The following is a 16,668-nucleotide window of genomic DNA, read 5'->3' as shown; positions in this document are numbered from 1 at the left end:
AAGAAAGTGACACAGAGGTTATTGAAAACAAAATAATTTCGATTGACAAATTAGTTGGTATTCTCAACACAGCAATTACAGGACTTGAACAGCGGAACTTTGTAACTGAACAAGAAATTATGTCTGTTTATAGAATTAAAGAGAAAGTATTATCACATAAAACAAAGCAACTTAAACAACTTACATTGAAAGAAATGTTTAATAATGTAAACAAATAAATATTAAGTTTTTTTTTTTTTTTTTTTTTTTTGTTTTTTTTTTTTTGTAAATTTTGATACCCTTTAGATCATAATTGTTCTTTATTCTAAAATTACGGTTTCATATTTTTAATTTTATAATTTCTGCATGCCATCTTACCAGATTTAAACTGATGATCTATAATCCGGAATCGCCGAAGTCCCGACGAGTCCGGATTAACGACTTTTGACTGTATTCATTGTGTGTTGCATAGACACAACTTAGTAGCAAAATATCTGAGTTCAGAGTTACATGAAGCTTTACAGTTTTGTATTAAATCTATTAATCAAATTAAAGCTCAACCTCTTAAATCAAGATTATTTGCCAAACTTTGTGAGGAAAACAATGTGTTATTTAACCAATTACTTCTGCACACTGAGGTTAGATGGTTGTCTAGAGGTGTATGCTTGCAACGGCTCGTCAATTTATTTGACTCCACGACAGAATTTCTGAACGAAATAAATCCTGTTCTAAGCAATGTACTCCAAAACAATAAGAACCATATTTTTTATTTAGCAGACTTATTTGGAAAATTTAATGACATTCAAACAAAACTGCAAGGAAAAGATGTAACAATTATCCAAGCTCAGACAATACTGTTAGGCTTCCAAGTAAAATTAAATTTATTTAGATCTTCATTGCTACATAAGGATTATAAGTATTTTTCAAATCTGCAACAATTAAAAATAAAAGAAGACTTGGAAATATATACAAATCATCTTCAAAAATTAAGCGACGATTTTAAACTGCGCTTTGTTGATTTGGAAAACATCGACATCCCTGATTGGATTATTGCGCCATTTTCGGCGCAAATTGATAACGTTGACATCAACATACAAGATGAGCTTGCTGAACTATTGTCCGATCTTGAAGCAAAAATGCTTATTAAAAAATTGGCAATACATAAATTTTGGACTAATATAAATATAAAGCAAAAATATGTGAAACTTTAGAAATGGCTCAGCCATTTATGCTGGCGTTTCCAAGTTCGTATATGGTTGAAGCCGGTTTCAGTCACGTTAATTCAATTTTAACTAAAAACAGAAATAAATCAAATGTGGAGCTTCGAGGGGATTTACGGTTAAAATTGACTAATTTCGAACCCAATATAGCGAACCTTGCCAAGAAACACCAGGCACACTCATTAAAAAGTAAAAAATCTGTAGCTACTTTACTTACTATTTCTGATTTATTAAATATTTAGACTAATATATAGTTTTATTTTAATTACCTGAAAATTACCTTTGTGGGGGTCTATGGAGATTTCGAAAAATTATATAGGGGGCGATGATCAAAAAAGTTTGGCGACCCCTGGTTTAAATACTAGCTGCTGCTCTTGCAAAATTATTTTCATCGTCGCTATAAATTATAGATGTTGATCTTTTGTAATTAGACTATTCTTGAATTGTAACATCAAAACCAACCTATCACTGCACAAATGTACTTTGAGAAATGACTATAATATTAGTTTATATTTTCCAACTGAACACTCATTAAGATTTAACACATTTTTTTCTTCTCCACTGAGACTTCTTCATAGGTGGGAGGAGCAAAGAGAGACATCTGTCTCCGATGGCAGCATCCAGGGGGCACCAAATTGATGTTAAAAATTTTTAGATTGAATGTTTACCATTTGTGGCAAACCAAAGGGGGCATGAAATCTTCAGTTTTGCCAGTGTACTAAAACCGTAGCTACAGCTGTGCAGTAACCAGTAAGCAAATTTATACAGTTTTGAATCATAACGTATAAGTGCTGGAGAATTTTTTCTGAGGACTGGTTATATGTGTAATAAACTGTAATTATCTTGTAGAAAGAACAATTTAGTGTCAAAATAAAACTTCCATTTGACATTGTTTGTTTTGAATTTAATGGAACAGCTGCAAACCCAGACTGTGACAGAAGGATAAGTTTGATTTAATTCTGTCCGTTTGAAACGCAGTGGGATATTATGAACTTTAATTTAAAAAAAATATTAAAAAATACATTATTATTTCTTAATGTATGAGATGAAATACTACACATAATAATTTTAACTTATTTACAGAAAACATATACAAACATTAATAGATAAAAAAACTATTATTTCTGCATTTTGGATTGAACATGCACCACACAGATTGAAAAGTAGAAAGGTCTGTTAGTAAGCAGTGTAAGAATAATATACAGCTCATCAATACAGTTATCACAATACTGTTGCCATTCAATAAGAATATTGTTCTTTATAAGTAAGGAGTCAAGATTTAATGGGACAAGCTTTATATCATGTGATTTTAGAGGAAATTGGGGAAAAAATTTACTTATTGTAGTCCTGTCAGAATGTTAGTATTCAAGGGGGAAAATGGCCAATTTTCCACATTTAGTTGAAATGTGCAGTTTCCTCATTGGTAGATTTAGTATTAAGAGAAATAGAATTCAAACTAACTTTCACAGCTGAAAGCAGTACAATTATTAGCAGTTTCAGTGTTACGTATGTTGTTAAACTTGCATAGTTGAAGTAAGTAAAAAATTAGATGTGTAAGGATAAAAAAAGTTATTTACTCAGTAAAATATTACCAAGTCTAAAAATATGCGAGCACACATCAACAGTAATATACATGCAGAAAAACATAAGAAATGAAAGTAGTAGTATATGTTATATATGTGGGTATAATTAGAGCTTCTAATGGTTAAGATTAAAATTACATGCATAACATTTATTTTAAATGCTTGTCCAGTAATGTTACGAATTGTGAGACTCATTATGCTAAGCCCCATATATTATTGTTTTTCACAAGTTAGTATATTTTAACTTAATTTCTTTTCTTAATTCTCTGTTGCCACTAAATTAGGTTCATATATCTGTATCTGTGAATGAGTCTTGGTTATAATACTATAGTAATTCTGTACTGTTTTATTTTAATTTCTGAACTCTTTTTCTATTTCAGGAAAAGCTGACTTCTTACAGCTTGCTGATTTACTAAATGTCACTGTATCAGAAATTAAAGATAGACGGAGTGTATTTGATCGTTTACTGCCAGATTGTTATCAAAGTAAACCATCAAAAATGTTTCGGAAAGCTGTTGCTCATAAGTATGTATGTAATGTCATTAATCAAGCATAACATTGTAATTTTACTCTAAGTAAAATATCTGGAATTGCACAATCAAATCAGAATTTTGTATTTAGTTGAAAGCTAATGTAAAATATGTTCCTGCAAGTAAATTTCTTGAATGTCATTAATAAATCTGATTTCCTCATAAAATGATTAAAGCCATTAAAAACTGATAATTTAACTGTTAGTTTGAATCAGTAAGCTGCTTGAGTATTTTTATGTCCCTTACATGTGATGTACTATGAGCCTGTCTTCCCTAAAATCTGAAGGGAGGGGAAGGAAGAAAGAGAAAATCAAAATGGATCAAAAGTTTCTTTTCCTTTCTGTCTGAGAAACAATTTTAGACCATTCTCTTTTTTTCCCCTTCCCTTTTCAAGGAGCATCTCCCTTCTCCTTTCTTAAGATGCCTCTCTCTTAAGGCAGTTTACTTTTAAATAATATGTCTTAAACAAATGCTAAATCTAATCAGATATTTTAATCATGTAAGTTATGTAATGTTGTTTTGAGGAAGTACACTAAACTGGCTTAAATAATTTTAGTTCTAGGTATACTAATTTCAATTTTTTATGTGTTAGGTACTTCCGTTATTTCTTTGACCTTATGATACTTCTGAATGCTTTTTTAATTGCCCTTGATATTGGTGATGCTGAATGGGCCTTTTTGGTGCTCTTTACTGCAGAAATTTTAATGAAGATGTATACATTTGGTCTGCTGTATTTCTTCAGAAGATTTTGGAATATGTAAGTGAATCTATCTTTAACAATTTTTATAGTTGAATTTTAAGGCCATGTATTCAAAGTAACTATATTAGCTCTTTTGTTAATTGTGAAACTGTAAGACTCTGTCTCTCTTGTGTGTGTGTGTCTGCATGCATGCATTTGACATACACACATTTGAGAGAGAGAGAGTTTATTCTCTTCTGTGCTCCAAAAAAACGTGGTCCATTACAGTGGTCTTGCGCATCAGGTGGCACTAAATGCTTTGGCATATTAAATGACCGAATTCAATCAAAATCCAAGAACATTGTTGAGATATTATACCAAATTAAATCTTAGAAGTGTTCCAGCATTTTAAGCTTCCTACTTTTTTTTTTTTTTTTTTTTGTTTTTTTTTTTTTTGTTTGTGTGTGTGTGTGTGTTGGGTGGAGTCTGAAATAGATGCTCATTATCCATTTTTATATCTCTGGTATGATTGTACACAGAGTCCAATGTATATATCTTTATACAGGATAAAGGGGGGAAATCTGTTTGTCTGTAAGTGATTGAATTCGCTGTGTCGATAGATATACACATGAACGAATTATTAGAATAAATGCAATCACTCTTTGAAATTTACTGTTTATTTACCATAGCAACACTCATATGTTACTCTCAAAAATCTAACATCTCAATTTTACCATTACAGAAAAAGAATGCACAGTAAAATACATTATCTGATGAATTATCAAATTGTTGCCACATATTTAATACAAATACTATAATAAAATTAAAAAGATATGTTACAGAAATTAAACAAAAAAAAGAACAGTTTTTCACAGATGAACAGCGTCGCTTACAATTAACTTGCATGTGCCGCTCCTAAACATTCTCCTCTCTCTGAGACAGACTGGTGACAGTATTTTTGTCTGCTACTTCATGGTACTCCTGTCTTTGAAATTAACAGTTTCAAAACTATTATTACAAAGGACTAAATATAAAGACACTACAATAAAATACTAACAAGAACAAATTATAATACTGAAGAATATATATTTAGATCATTTCAGTAAAGATTTTCAGTGATTATCTGTTAACATTTACTCAAATTTTAGCAATAAATAAGTGTTTATAGTAGAGATATACAAAATCATTCTACTGGAAGTAGAAAAATATCTCGAACATTTTGTTTTAAGAAAATTTGAGAAACAATATTACAGTTACTGCTCTTGCCTTGTTACTCCTATCATGAAAAACCTCAGCTATTCTCCCCACTAACCATTTGGTTGAAGGTCAATTTTCATCTTTTATTTATACAACAGTTCCCAACTAAATGTCTTCTTTTAAAAATTTCCACTTGTGACATTCTTGTAAATTATTAAGATTATCACGTTTCCATAATTTCCAAATTTTCTGAGTGTACTTAGTAATTATTTGCCATTTAGGAAGTCTGTTTTCATTCATGTTGGATAAATCTGCCTCAGAAAGAGTTGTGAGTGGTCTGCCAACTAAAAAGTGACCTGGAGTCAAAGTTTCAAAATTGTTGTAATCAGCTGAAATCGGAGTGAGAGGTCTTGAGTTCAGTACTCCTTCAATTTCTGTTAAAATAGTTAAGAATTCTTCTAAAGTTTAGCGCTGATTACCAGCAACTCTTTTCAAATGACTCTTTAATAATTTAACCTTGGTTTTCGAAATTCTGCTGAAATTTGGTGACCTGGGAGAAATGAATTACACTCCATATCTTTAGTGGTATATAAAATTTGCTAAATTCTCATTTGGACAGGCAACCAATTTTTGCAATTTTTTTATTTCTGTATTAGTTCCCATAAAAGTTTTAGAATTATCACTCATTATTGTAGAATATTTTCCCCTTCTAGAGAAAAAAACGTTTAAGCTTACAAATAAAATATTGGCTAGTTTGGTCTGTTACAAAGTGTGGCTTTTCTACTCATACATATGCATACTATGACATTCATTTTGTTCAAAATTCCCATACATTGATTCTTAAACTTTATAGCAAATGGGCCGCAGAAATCAACACCAGTGGTGTTAAATGGGTATGATGGTGTAACGTTCTTTTTGGGCAACTCAGCCATTAATTGTTGAATTGTGCTTACCTGGTAAAACAACAGGGTGTTTTGTTATTAGCAGGTAGTCCAAATGGAACAATCGTATTACAGCCCACTCTAATTAGTCCCATGTTATCGTGAAAGAGATTGACGGATGAACATGCTTACGCCTTCTTAGCTGATTTATTTCTTTTCCAAACTCACTTTTTTGGGCCTCTAATAAAATCCACACCTCAGCTGTTTTTATCTCTTGTAAAGATGGTACTCCATACCTCCTTACTTTGGGAATCTTGTAATTATGGATAAACCAGAAAATGAAACTTACAACACGAATAAGTTTAGTATAATTAGCAGACAAATTAAGAATCTCATAAAAAGTTTTAGTTTACTACATGCAATTAATGCTTATTCTCCAGACGCTACATGCTTATTCCCCTGATATGTCATCCCTTGAGCATGTCTGAGATTTCATTGGTTAGCGACTCGCTCATACACAATTGATAAATTCTGAATTCTGCAGGCAGGGGTGCTGCATTTAATCTCTCTGTATAGGAATGGATGCTTTACTGTAGGTAGATATTAGATTTCCTGGTGTTGCAAGCTCTGCTCTCAGTTATTTAGAGATTTTCTTATCAACCTTGTTAATGTTAGACCAATGCAGTATGCATCTCAGGAATGTAAATATCTTTATTATATATTCGTAAGAGCAAGCTAAACTGTAGTTATACTAATATCAGGGCTTAAGTTTTAAAAGGGGTAAGTGCACAGTGTCGCAGAACCCGGTTATTGATTTCAGAATACTATAACCAGTGTTTGAAAGCAGAACAGCAGTTACTAATTTTGCTTTGAAGCAGCCTAGCTCAAATTCTGATCAACTAATTATAAATGAAAAATGCTTTCTTTTAAGAGTTAAGCAGTGTTTGAGTGATATTATCACTTAAAAACAATAAATTATTTTTTTTTTATTCTAAGTGCCTTATATTTATGAATGCAGCTGTTTATTTAATATTTAACTTTTCCTTTTTAAGCTTCGACTTCATAGTGATAGGAGGGGCTATTGTTGGAACTATTATTGAGACATTCATGGATTCAGATGGTATGTTTTTTCCAGGCACATGCTGCAAACATCAGATATTTTTACCTGTGCTTTGACTTAAGTATACAAATAATTTTACGCAATATATTATGACTGAAATTTATTTTTCATTCGTTTCTTGTATCTATATCCACTTAAAATTTTATTAATTATGGCTGTATCATATGTCTGTTGAACTAAATTTTTCTTTACCCAGTGTTATAAGTATTTACCTATAATTTTTATTATTTCAGTAGTTGCCAAGTAATTAAAACTGTGAAACATTTTATGTTATCCTGGATTCATTTCTCAATAGCAGAAATTCATCAATATATAATTTCAGTAGTTTTAATTAACTAACTTCTACCTTTTTTTAAATCATTCTATTTGAAATTATGGATTGTTTTAATTTTAACAATAAGCATTTTATGCATGCCAAAATCTTACAAGGCAAAAAAATTTTAATTCCTTTCTGAATGACTCCTGATAATTGCAGTATATTAGAAGCAAATTTTGTTGTGATTATAATCTGTTCTTTCAAAACAAATTATTTATGAAGAGTAATAAGCTAAATGGGGAAAACATAAGCATCCTTGTGAAGAGAACCAAAACATTAAGTGGTAAATATTTCTCTCACTTCCAGAAAAGAGAAATCTGAATAAAGGCAGTCTTCAAATGCAATAGAGAAAAATATAGGAATCTATAACTTAGTCTAATACTAGCTGTATTAGCTTAAATGGTATCTAACAAAATTTACATTGGGGATAACTTTTATATATGTAGCTACGTCAGTTGAAATTAAAATTTACAAAACAGAAATACATTTTCAGTGTTCTATTTTATTTTAAGTGTTGCTAGTGTTAAGTATTGATAGAAACAAGGCGGATTTCTCTTTTCATGAAATTACATTGGTAAAAGCTGTTTCTGTTTTCTTCAACTGTTTTAGTGATTTAAGTTATTTCATAGTAGCAATTTTTTTAAAACCTGAATGCAAATCATATGTTTTTAACCTTTTAACTGTCATGCCCGAGATTATCTCGGGCACAGCATTGGTGTTCGAAAATGTCACGCCCGAGTATTTCTCGGGGTAATGTTTTTTTTTGAGTGCATCGTATTGTCATACCCGAATATATATCGGGAGATATTTATTTCGTCTACATTTGGTTTTTCCAATAAAAAAATTTGACAATTTGTGTACCCAAATCATCAAAATAACTTGACAGTTAAAGGGTTAACCAAACTAGCTGCAGGCTAATATTCAGTTATTTATTTATTTAGGCTCCATCTGAAACCTATTGACTTTAGCTTATATTTTTGAATTTCTATTACTGATCATGAACTATGAGAGCCATAAATTTATTAAAATACATTAACTGAAGTTTTAATTTCTTGTTATAAATCTTATAATTTCTTTTATGGTGTATGTAAGATAATATGTATATGTTATTTAAGATGGTGCTCTTGAAGTTGTTCTTTAAGTTCAAAAGTTATAAAGTCAAACTCTTTTTTAATTGTAACCAATTTAGTTTTTTCTCTGTTTGACTCTCAAACACTGATATTGCTAACTTTTAAATTAATTGTATTAATTTTTGTTTGAATAATATAAATACATTGATTTCAAATAATTTAATTGAATGTGAATAATTTAATTGAAATAATTTAATTGGGGCAGATACCCCAATGTTTTTTAAAAAGCACTTTTTTATTTAATGTAGACTCTTTTTAAAATTTAAGGTTTTTTTTAAATTTAAATATTTAAAGCTGGTCTTTAGGTGGCCAGCAATCTTTCAAGTAGAATTTTCAAAATCTGAATAATATGTTTAATATGTGTTGTGTAATGTATTATCGTAATCTGCTAAAATTAATCAAAAGTGTATTTTACTTGAAAACACAAAGGTTTTCTTATAGGGGTAACTTTTAATATTATCCTTTTAAAAATAATCTTTGCTAGTTAGGAGAGAAAGAAACAATTTGAACTGTTAATGAGGACATAATTGAAAAAAGGCTGTGATAATATGAAGCATCTCATTTCAAAGTATCCAGTTGTCGGTGGGGACATTTCTGGGATTTTTTTGGGGGGAAAGGGTGAGACATTGTAAACTATCTATTTCACACTGGTCATTGATACTTAGCTGACAGAAACTTTGCGAACAGAGCATTAGCTAGCATGAACATTTAACTGACACATACATTTAGGTAACATATACATTTAGCCAACAGAACATGTAGCCAATATGGTAGTTTAGACAACAGGATACATAGCCAACAATACAAACTCCAACAGCATGTTAACCTAACTGCATGTATATTTAGAAAAACATGCCACAATGTTTTAATAAAATTTGTCCATATTTTTCCTATAAAAGGCCATTAATCTGGTATACTACGGGGTTTACAAGTGCCACATTTTTGTCTTTTTAAAGTTATGCTGAGCGTACTTTTTAAAATTGGACAGAAAAGCAACCTTAGGTTGGCACAGATTTTAAAATAAATTTTGTGAGTGATCAGTCATAGGTCTGTCTATTTCAAGAAAGGGATGAAAAATTAATCTAGTGTCATTTGTCAAGGCAGAGAGTACTGAAATGTAAAACAGCTAAACTGTTAGAATTTTGAAAATGTTGAAAAGAGCTAGATTGGAAAATTAGTCTCATTAACTAAAGAAAAATATTTTTAATGTAAAAAGGTTCAAAGAAATCCGGTTTTCAAAATGAGGAAGCTTTATGAATAATTTTTATAAATTCACTGTTAAAATTATGATTGTCTAATTGAGATTAGCAAAAAATTTGATTATTTCTCTTTTTTGAACATGCAGTTCATGTTTCATGACAAATTCAATTCTCTTTCAGTTTGCCCTTTATATGCCAAACCACTTTGACGTGATATGCTGAAATTCTACAAGAATTAAAATCAAAGATGAAGCTTTAAGAATCAAACAGTGAATTTTTCTAGTAGATGAGAAACTTGAGTTAATAAAGGTTGAATTTATGGAGACTATGAGAATATTTGTAATTAATAAAGATTAAATAGTTGTCGGATAAATATGGACAAATTTTACTAAAGCATTGTCACATTTTTGCCTAAATGTACTCATTTTCAGTTAAATGTGCTGTCAGCTAAACATGCTATTGGCTAAAAGTCTAGTCAGCTAAATGTCCTCTTGGTTAAATGTCCATGTTGGCTAAATGTCATGTTGACTAAATGTCGGTATCAGCTGAATGCGTGTGTCAGCTAAATGAACATATTGGCTAAAAGTCTGAATCAGCTAGATGTCTTGTCATCCAAGTGTCATGAGCCATTTCCATAACATGTCATGTTTCTGTATTAAGTGTGTTACATTTAGTGATGGATGAGACTACCGGAGAAACATTGTATCCCCCCCCCAAAGTAATACAATATTTAGAATATGCTATTACCTGTATATTTTTAAAAATTTCCGAGTCAAATATTTTATGATCTTACGTCTATACAAGTGAAACTTTTGATGGAGACAAATTTTGTAAAAGACTTGAATTTGGAATAGATGTGAATAAAAAGCTTCATATAAATTTGAGAGTAATTTTCAACATTCTGAACACTTAACATTGTCTTTTAGCAGATTTTCAAAGTTGAAGATAGGTGCGAATTAGAGTTTCATACTGGTAGTTGTGTGTTATAACTCCCCAAGAGAAGGAACAAAGAACATTCTTATAGTTGTAAACTAAATATTTCATTTCCTACTAAGACACTTTTACTAACTTAGAAACCTTATGCAAGTTTCTCACAAAACATTTTCTGTATATTATAACCCATTGTTATGGATTCAATCAAAATAAAAACCCAATTTTAAAACCGATAACAATGAATATCAGTATGCAACATCCTCGCACCTTTTGTTTTGTGCATCTAAATATTACAAGATAAAACTAATGTATTCCTTAAAAACTGCAATTTAACATAGACATTTTAGTCAATGTTCATAAATGTAACTAATAAATTCAATTTTTTAGGTAGCTTTACCTATCATCCCCTTCGAGTATGTATTATTTCATGACCTTGAAACAATTCTGTCACAGCAAATAATAAAGCCTGAAAGATGCGGTTTTGAATCATCATAACTGGGTAACAAATCTCCTCCATTTCTTTGAGGGTGTAATCTGGGGCTTGAGCTTCCAGCTTTCTCCTGAAGGGTTAAATCTGATGATGCAATCTCTAAGAGATATAATCACTGAAGGGGACGAATAGTTTCTACATTTGCCAATTTCAGTCGCTGTTTACCATTTCATCCTGTAAATAATTTCATCATTCTAGGAAAAGGCCAGTTAATTGTTTTGGAGCTATCAGATTCCAGAAGTAATTCTGTCTTTGCATATAGTAAAGCCTGAAGAATGCAGTTTTGAATCATCACAACTGGGTGACAAATCTCCTCCATTTCTTTGAGGGTGTAATTGAGCTTCCAGCTTTATCCTGAAGGATTAAGTCTGATAATGCAATCTCTAAAGGATATAATTACTGAAGGGGACTAATAATTTTTACATTTGTTAATGTCAGTCGCAGTTTACCATTTTATCCTGTAAGTAGTCCCATCATTCTAAAGAAAGGCCAGTTAATTCTTTTGGAGCTATCAGATCCCACAAGCACATTTCCTACTTGAATATTATTTCCTGCCATAATGGTCAAATTCCTTACAAGCTCAGACAAATATTCTTTTCAGAATCTCTGTCAAAAACAATCTGGAACACTTTGTAAGTATCATAACCTTTTCTTCAAATGACTTCCATCATTTGTGTCAAATTCAAAGTATCACAATTAGTAGAATTTGGAGTTTCACATAGGAAATGTTCCGGTGTTAATGGTAATGGTTCTTCTGGATTCTCTGACAAATAAGTTAATAGTCTCTTATTGATTGTATTCTTGCAATCACATAAAACTGTTGACATATCTTGTAATTTAGACTAGATGTGCCAAGAATTTTTTTCAGTTAGATCTTTCATACTGTGTATCTTATGCTCCCATCATCCACTGAACCACAGTGCAGTTGGTGAATTAAAATTCCATTTTGTCTTCTTTAGTGCACTTTCTTCTTGAATGGCATTTCAATCTATTGTTTGACTTTGATGTGCCCATGAAGTTTGTTCCATTATCAGTGTAGATGATCGAAACTCTGATTATTCTAGCCATAAATCTTTGCATAAACAGAATAAAAGTTTCTTTGGTCAATGCAGTTATTAACTCCGAATGCACTGCATGATACACAGCACAGATGAATAGGGCGATCTAGGTCTTCGCCCCTCTTCAAAGAAAAATAGGACCAGCTAGATCCTCATCTGCAACTTGAAAAGGGGCTATTCTGTGCTTATTGTATTGTGAATAAAGGGGCTTATTGAAATGACTTTGTATTCTTTTTTTCAGTTCAGCCAAAGTCAAGTGCATTATTTTTTAAATTTTTAGTTAAGAGTTTGATCACAGGAAGTGTCTATCAATTGTTCTTTTTCTTCCGGATAAAAATTTCAGGTGCATTTGAACAAAATAGATTTCTAATCCAATTTTCTTTTTCTTAATCCTGGGGAAAAAACATATTGAAATTATTTATCAATGGAAACAATGATTTCTAATGTCATATGCTAATTCCTTTATTTTCAAATTATTTTCGGTTAGAAAAACTTTCTAATAATGATAAAAAGCTTAAAATATTATCCAATTCTCTGATTATGAGCTCAAGTATTTTTATCATTGCATTTATTTTATCTGTAATGGTAAACAAATTTACGCTTTGTCCATGTAATCTAAAATTTAATTCATTTAACTTTCCAAAAATATCAGCTAAATATTCTACTCCAACCATAATTCACTAAATAAACATTTTTGCAATTCAAATTTTGAATCACAGAGCAAAAATTTGAATTTCTGACCCAAGTTGGAAAAGGACGATCTAAAACCGGATAACCACCTTACTTCTGAATGTAACAAAAGCGTTTCATGTTCACTGTCCATCTCTTGACATAAAACTGTAAATTTTCTTGAATTTAAGGCTTAGCTTTTAATAAAATTAACAATTTTCATAGCTTGGTTTAAAACGATTTTCAGGCTTTCAGAAATTGTTTTGGCTACTAAAGCTTCACGATGTATGGAGCGGTTACAACCGAAAACATCACAGATGAAAACGTCACGGAGAAAACAATGCAAGGCAAAAACGTTGTGGAACAAAACATCATGGGAGAAAGTAAAGCAAAGAGAAAACATTGCAGTTCTAAAACATTGTGGTACAAGATATCGTCGTCGGAAATATCGTAGTAAAAAATAAAGTGCCTACAAATCATCACTTGGCGATAACATCGCAGACTTGCATTTTTCAGACCTTTAATAATTGTAAATGGATATTCCCATAATGATTTGTGAGGGCAGGATCCTAAGAAGGATAATTTTTACTTTCATATTTTTATTAACTAATACATTTTTAAAAAACAGAACAAGAAATAATTTTCACTATAAGAGTATCAGGTTAACAAAAGTGAAGAAAATAATCTCGTAATAAACTTAGCAATTTTTTTATAGATAAAGTCATGCAGTTACTTATCTTCCTTTTTCTATTCTTTTTTAGATTATACATTTCATGAAAAGTTACCAGTAAAACTTTATAAAAAATAATTTATTAATGACCTTTGTTATTTAACTATGTGAGTTGAAAAATCTATTAAGTGTTATAAGTTGCTTTAATCTTCTGTACTTAAGTTTCCATTTTACATTTTCAACAAATATTTATTAGTTAATAAAAATATAAAAGTAAAAATTATCCTCCTTTCCATCTTGCGCTCACTAATCATTATGCGAGTATCCTTTTACCATTATTAAAGCCGGAAAAAATGCATGTCTGCTATGTTATCGGCATGCGATGATTTGTAGGTACTTTATTTTTTACGACGATGTTTTTAAACTGTGAAGTTTTTTAAACACTTTATTTTCGACGGCGATATTTTGTACCACAATGTTTTAGAACTGCTATATTTTCTTTTAGCTTTATTTTCACCGATGATCTTTTGTTACACGATGTTTTCTCCACTACATTTTCGTCCACGATATTTTTGCCACTATGTTTTCGGCAGACACAATAGAGCAATGAGTAAATTTAGTTACAGGTGTGAAATTTCTTTATTTGAGAAATAATCTTGGAATATTTTCCTATTAAAGCCCGATCCCGTCGCTGCATACGGGAATACACTTATTCCAAGGAATGTGATTTTCAGACGTAAAATTGCTAATTTGAAAATTTCATTTGTTTGCAGTTGATCTATCACGAAAAGGTTCACAAAATAAATACTCTTTGATGATCCGTTTATCTTCTTGGAAATGTATGTAAAGTAATAATTGAACAAAGTACTTTCATCCAATTGCAATGATAAAGTAATAATTGAACAAAGTACTTTCATTCAGTTGCAATGAGAAATACTCATTGTGTTTTACTTGTGAATAAGTGTCTCATGGAATTTACAATTTCATGAATTCGTTGACTTACTGTATCATTTGATAACAGAATTTTATTAAGTTCATTAGCCGCCTTTTCGCTGAATTATGTTTAAACGATATCTTCACCTGCTGGTTATATAAGGTTTTCACCAATAGGTGTGAGCCTGCCAGTCTTGGCAGTTTGTAGGCTGACAAGTTAAATAGCTTCCAAAACTTTTTATCTTGAAATAACCAAACCTTTCATTACTTGTTTACTATTTTTGAACTCCGATAATTTTCTCTTAAAATATTCTTAAGATTTATCCTTTAAATTGGCATGCTTAGATTCAAGATGTCTTTTAGGAAACGATGGTTTCATACTTTGATTGGACAACAGTTCAGCACAAACAACATATTGTAGTTGAGGGTCCATTTCATCTCCATTCCAAGTAAAGCAAAACTGATAAAGAACTTTTATTATATTTTCTATAAACAATTTTTCTTTTCTTTTCAATATTCTTAGTGCTAGTACATTGTCCTGCATCCATCACTTGTGAATCATCACTTTTCCACTTAGGCAGTCCTAGCCATTTTTCCATTTTGAAAATCTAGGTTTGTTTTATTATTTTTTTCACAAATATTTAAATGCACAATATATTACGAGTTCTTCAAAAACAAACAACGCTATTTTCAAACCACTTAGAAAAGTAAGGAATACAGAGCAACAAGAATTCAAAATACCTGCTGTTAGAAACAGCAAATCGACCTTAAAAATGATTCTAATTGAAAATAGAGCACTATGAGCCCGGAAATGTTTTCGACATGAAATGTAAACATGTTAATAAATCGATTAACTATAAAAGAATTATAAGATACTATTATCATTTTATAGGAACTTATTTCCTATTAAATACAACATGTATTTCTATTAATCCTTTTAAAAACATCATTTATGACAAATTTTGTTATGTCTATGGGTAAAAAAATATTTGTGAAAATAAAAACGGGATGATTTTGCTAATGTCTGTGAGCACCTATTGACGTAAACAAAGCTCAGATCACATAACATTTCGAGCGTTAGAGAAAAAATTTAAACAGGATGTTAGGGTATTTAATTTTTTTAATTTAAAAGTTAAAAATACCTTTTTTCTTTGCGTATCACCTATTTTTCTCTTGCATACCACCGGTTGAGAATCGCTGGTTTAGAATTTTTCGGTAAATACACCAATTTATAACTAAATTTTTCAGTTCCTTGAATACTTGAGGCACACGATACGGTTTTATTCGCTCTTGTAAATCTTCTGAGCGAACTATGTTCATTACAGGACACGGAATTCCAGGTTTCTTTAACCATGAAGGAGCCTCCCACCATCTCGTTTTCAGCAATGTGTGCCAAGTACAAGATCGAGATGGTAAATCGGCTGGATTAAGTTCACCAGATAGATTTCTCCAGCTGTCGATTTTCTTTAACTCTGTTACCAACAAAGTTATTGCAGGCCTCCTTCTTAGCTGTACATGCCAGCATCACCAGAGAATCTGTCCAAAAATACGTTTTTAATGGTAAATTTATATTTTCCAAAATAGACTTTGTTAATAGTGACACAATGGCAGTTCCAAGAAGTTTCATTCTAGGTAGAGTGTAGTAGGCCGGTTCATCGGGATTACCCGATTATTTGCAAATACACTCTTAGGGGAAAAAAAATCAAAGCACCATGAAGGAAATGGTTGTTTTTGATGAAATTGAATATGTGTATAGCTCATACACAGATAATAAAATGATTAAAAAATCAAGTTCATAGTACCTGTTCACGGCTCACAATCACCCATTGAGTGTTCAAATTAGTAGTTGGTCGAACTGCCCCTGGCGGCAATGAATTCGTGAATTTGTGAGGCAAGAAGTTCTAGAGGTTCCTGATGTCATTCTGCGGCACATTCTGCTAGGCATTCATCAGTTGTTGCTCCAGATCTGCGATATTTTGTGGTGCCCGAATCTGGTGGCCTATCATGTCTCAGACATGTTCGATTGGTGAAAGGTCTGGTGATCTTGCTCGCCAAGGAAGAGTATCAACCGCAGTAACACT

The 16,668-nt window shown here is 31.1% G+C and overlaps 1 protein-coding gene across 2 annotated transcripts in view; it reads left to right on the top strand.

The window, feature by feature from the left end:
- The window catches only part of LOC118184938 (two pore calcium channel protein 1-like), a 125,193-nt gene that overhangs the window by 92,778 nt on the left and 15,747 nt on the right, over positions 1–16,668 (top strand). For both annotated transcript variants that reach the window (XM_085809102.1, XM_035354687.2), the window contains exons 9-11: positions 3,163–3,307; positions 3,905–4,069; positions 7,122–7,189. In XM_085809102.1, coding sequence (XP_085665228.1) covers positions 3,163–3,307; positions 3,905–4,069; positions 7,122–7,189 — 378 coding nt within the window. The remainder of the gene's footprint in view (positions 1–3,162; positions 3,308–3,904; positions 4,070–7,121; positions 7,190–16,668) is intronic.

The sequence above is a fragment of the Stegodyphus dumicola genome, chromosome X2 (assembly GCF_044657685.1).
Source record: "Stegodyphus dumicola isolate Sdum_Otavi_A_Nest chromosome X2, ASM4465768v1".
Classification (NCBI taxonomy): Eukaryota; Metazoa; Arthropoda; class Arachnida; order Araneae; family Eresidae; genus Stegodyphus; species Stegodyphus dumicola.
The sequence above is the reverse complement of the archived record's forward strand: the minus strand, read 5'-3'. Positions and strand labels throughout refer to the sequence as shown.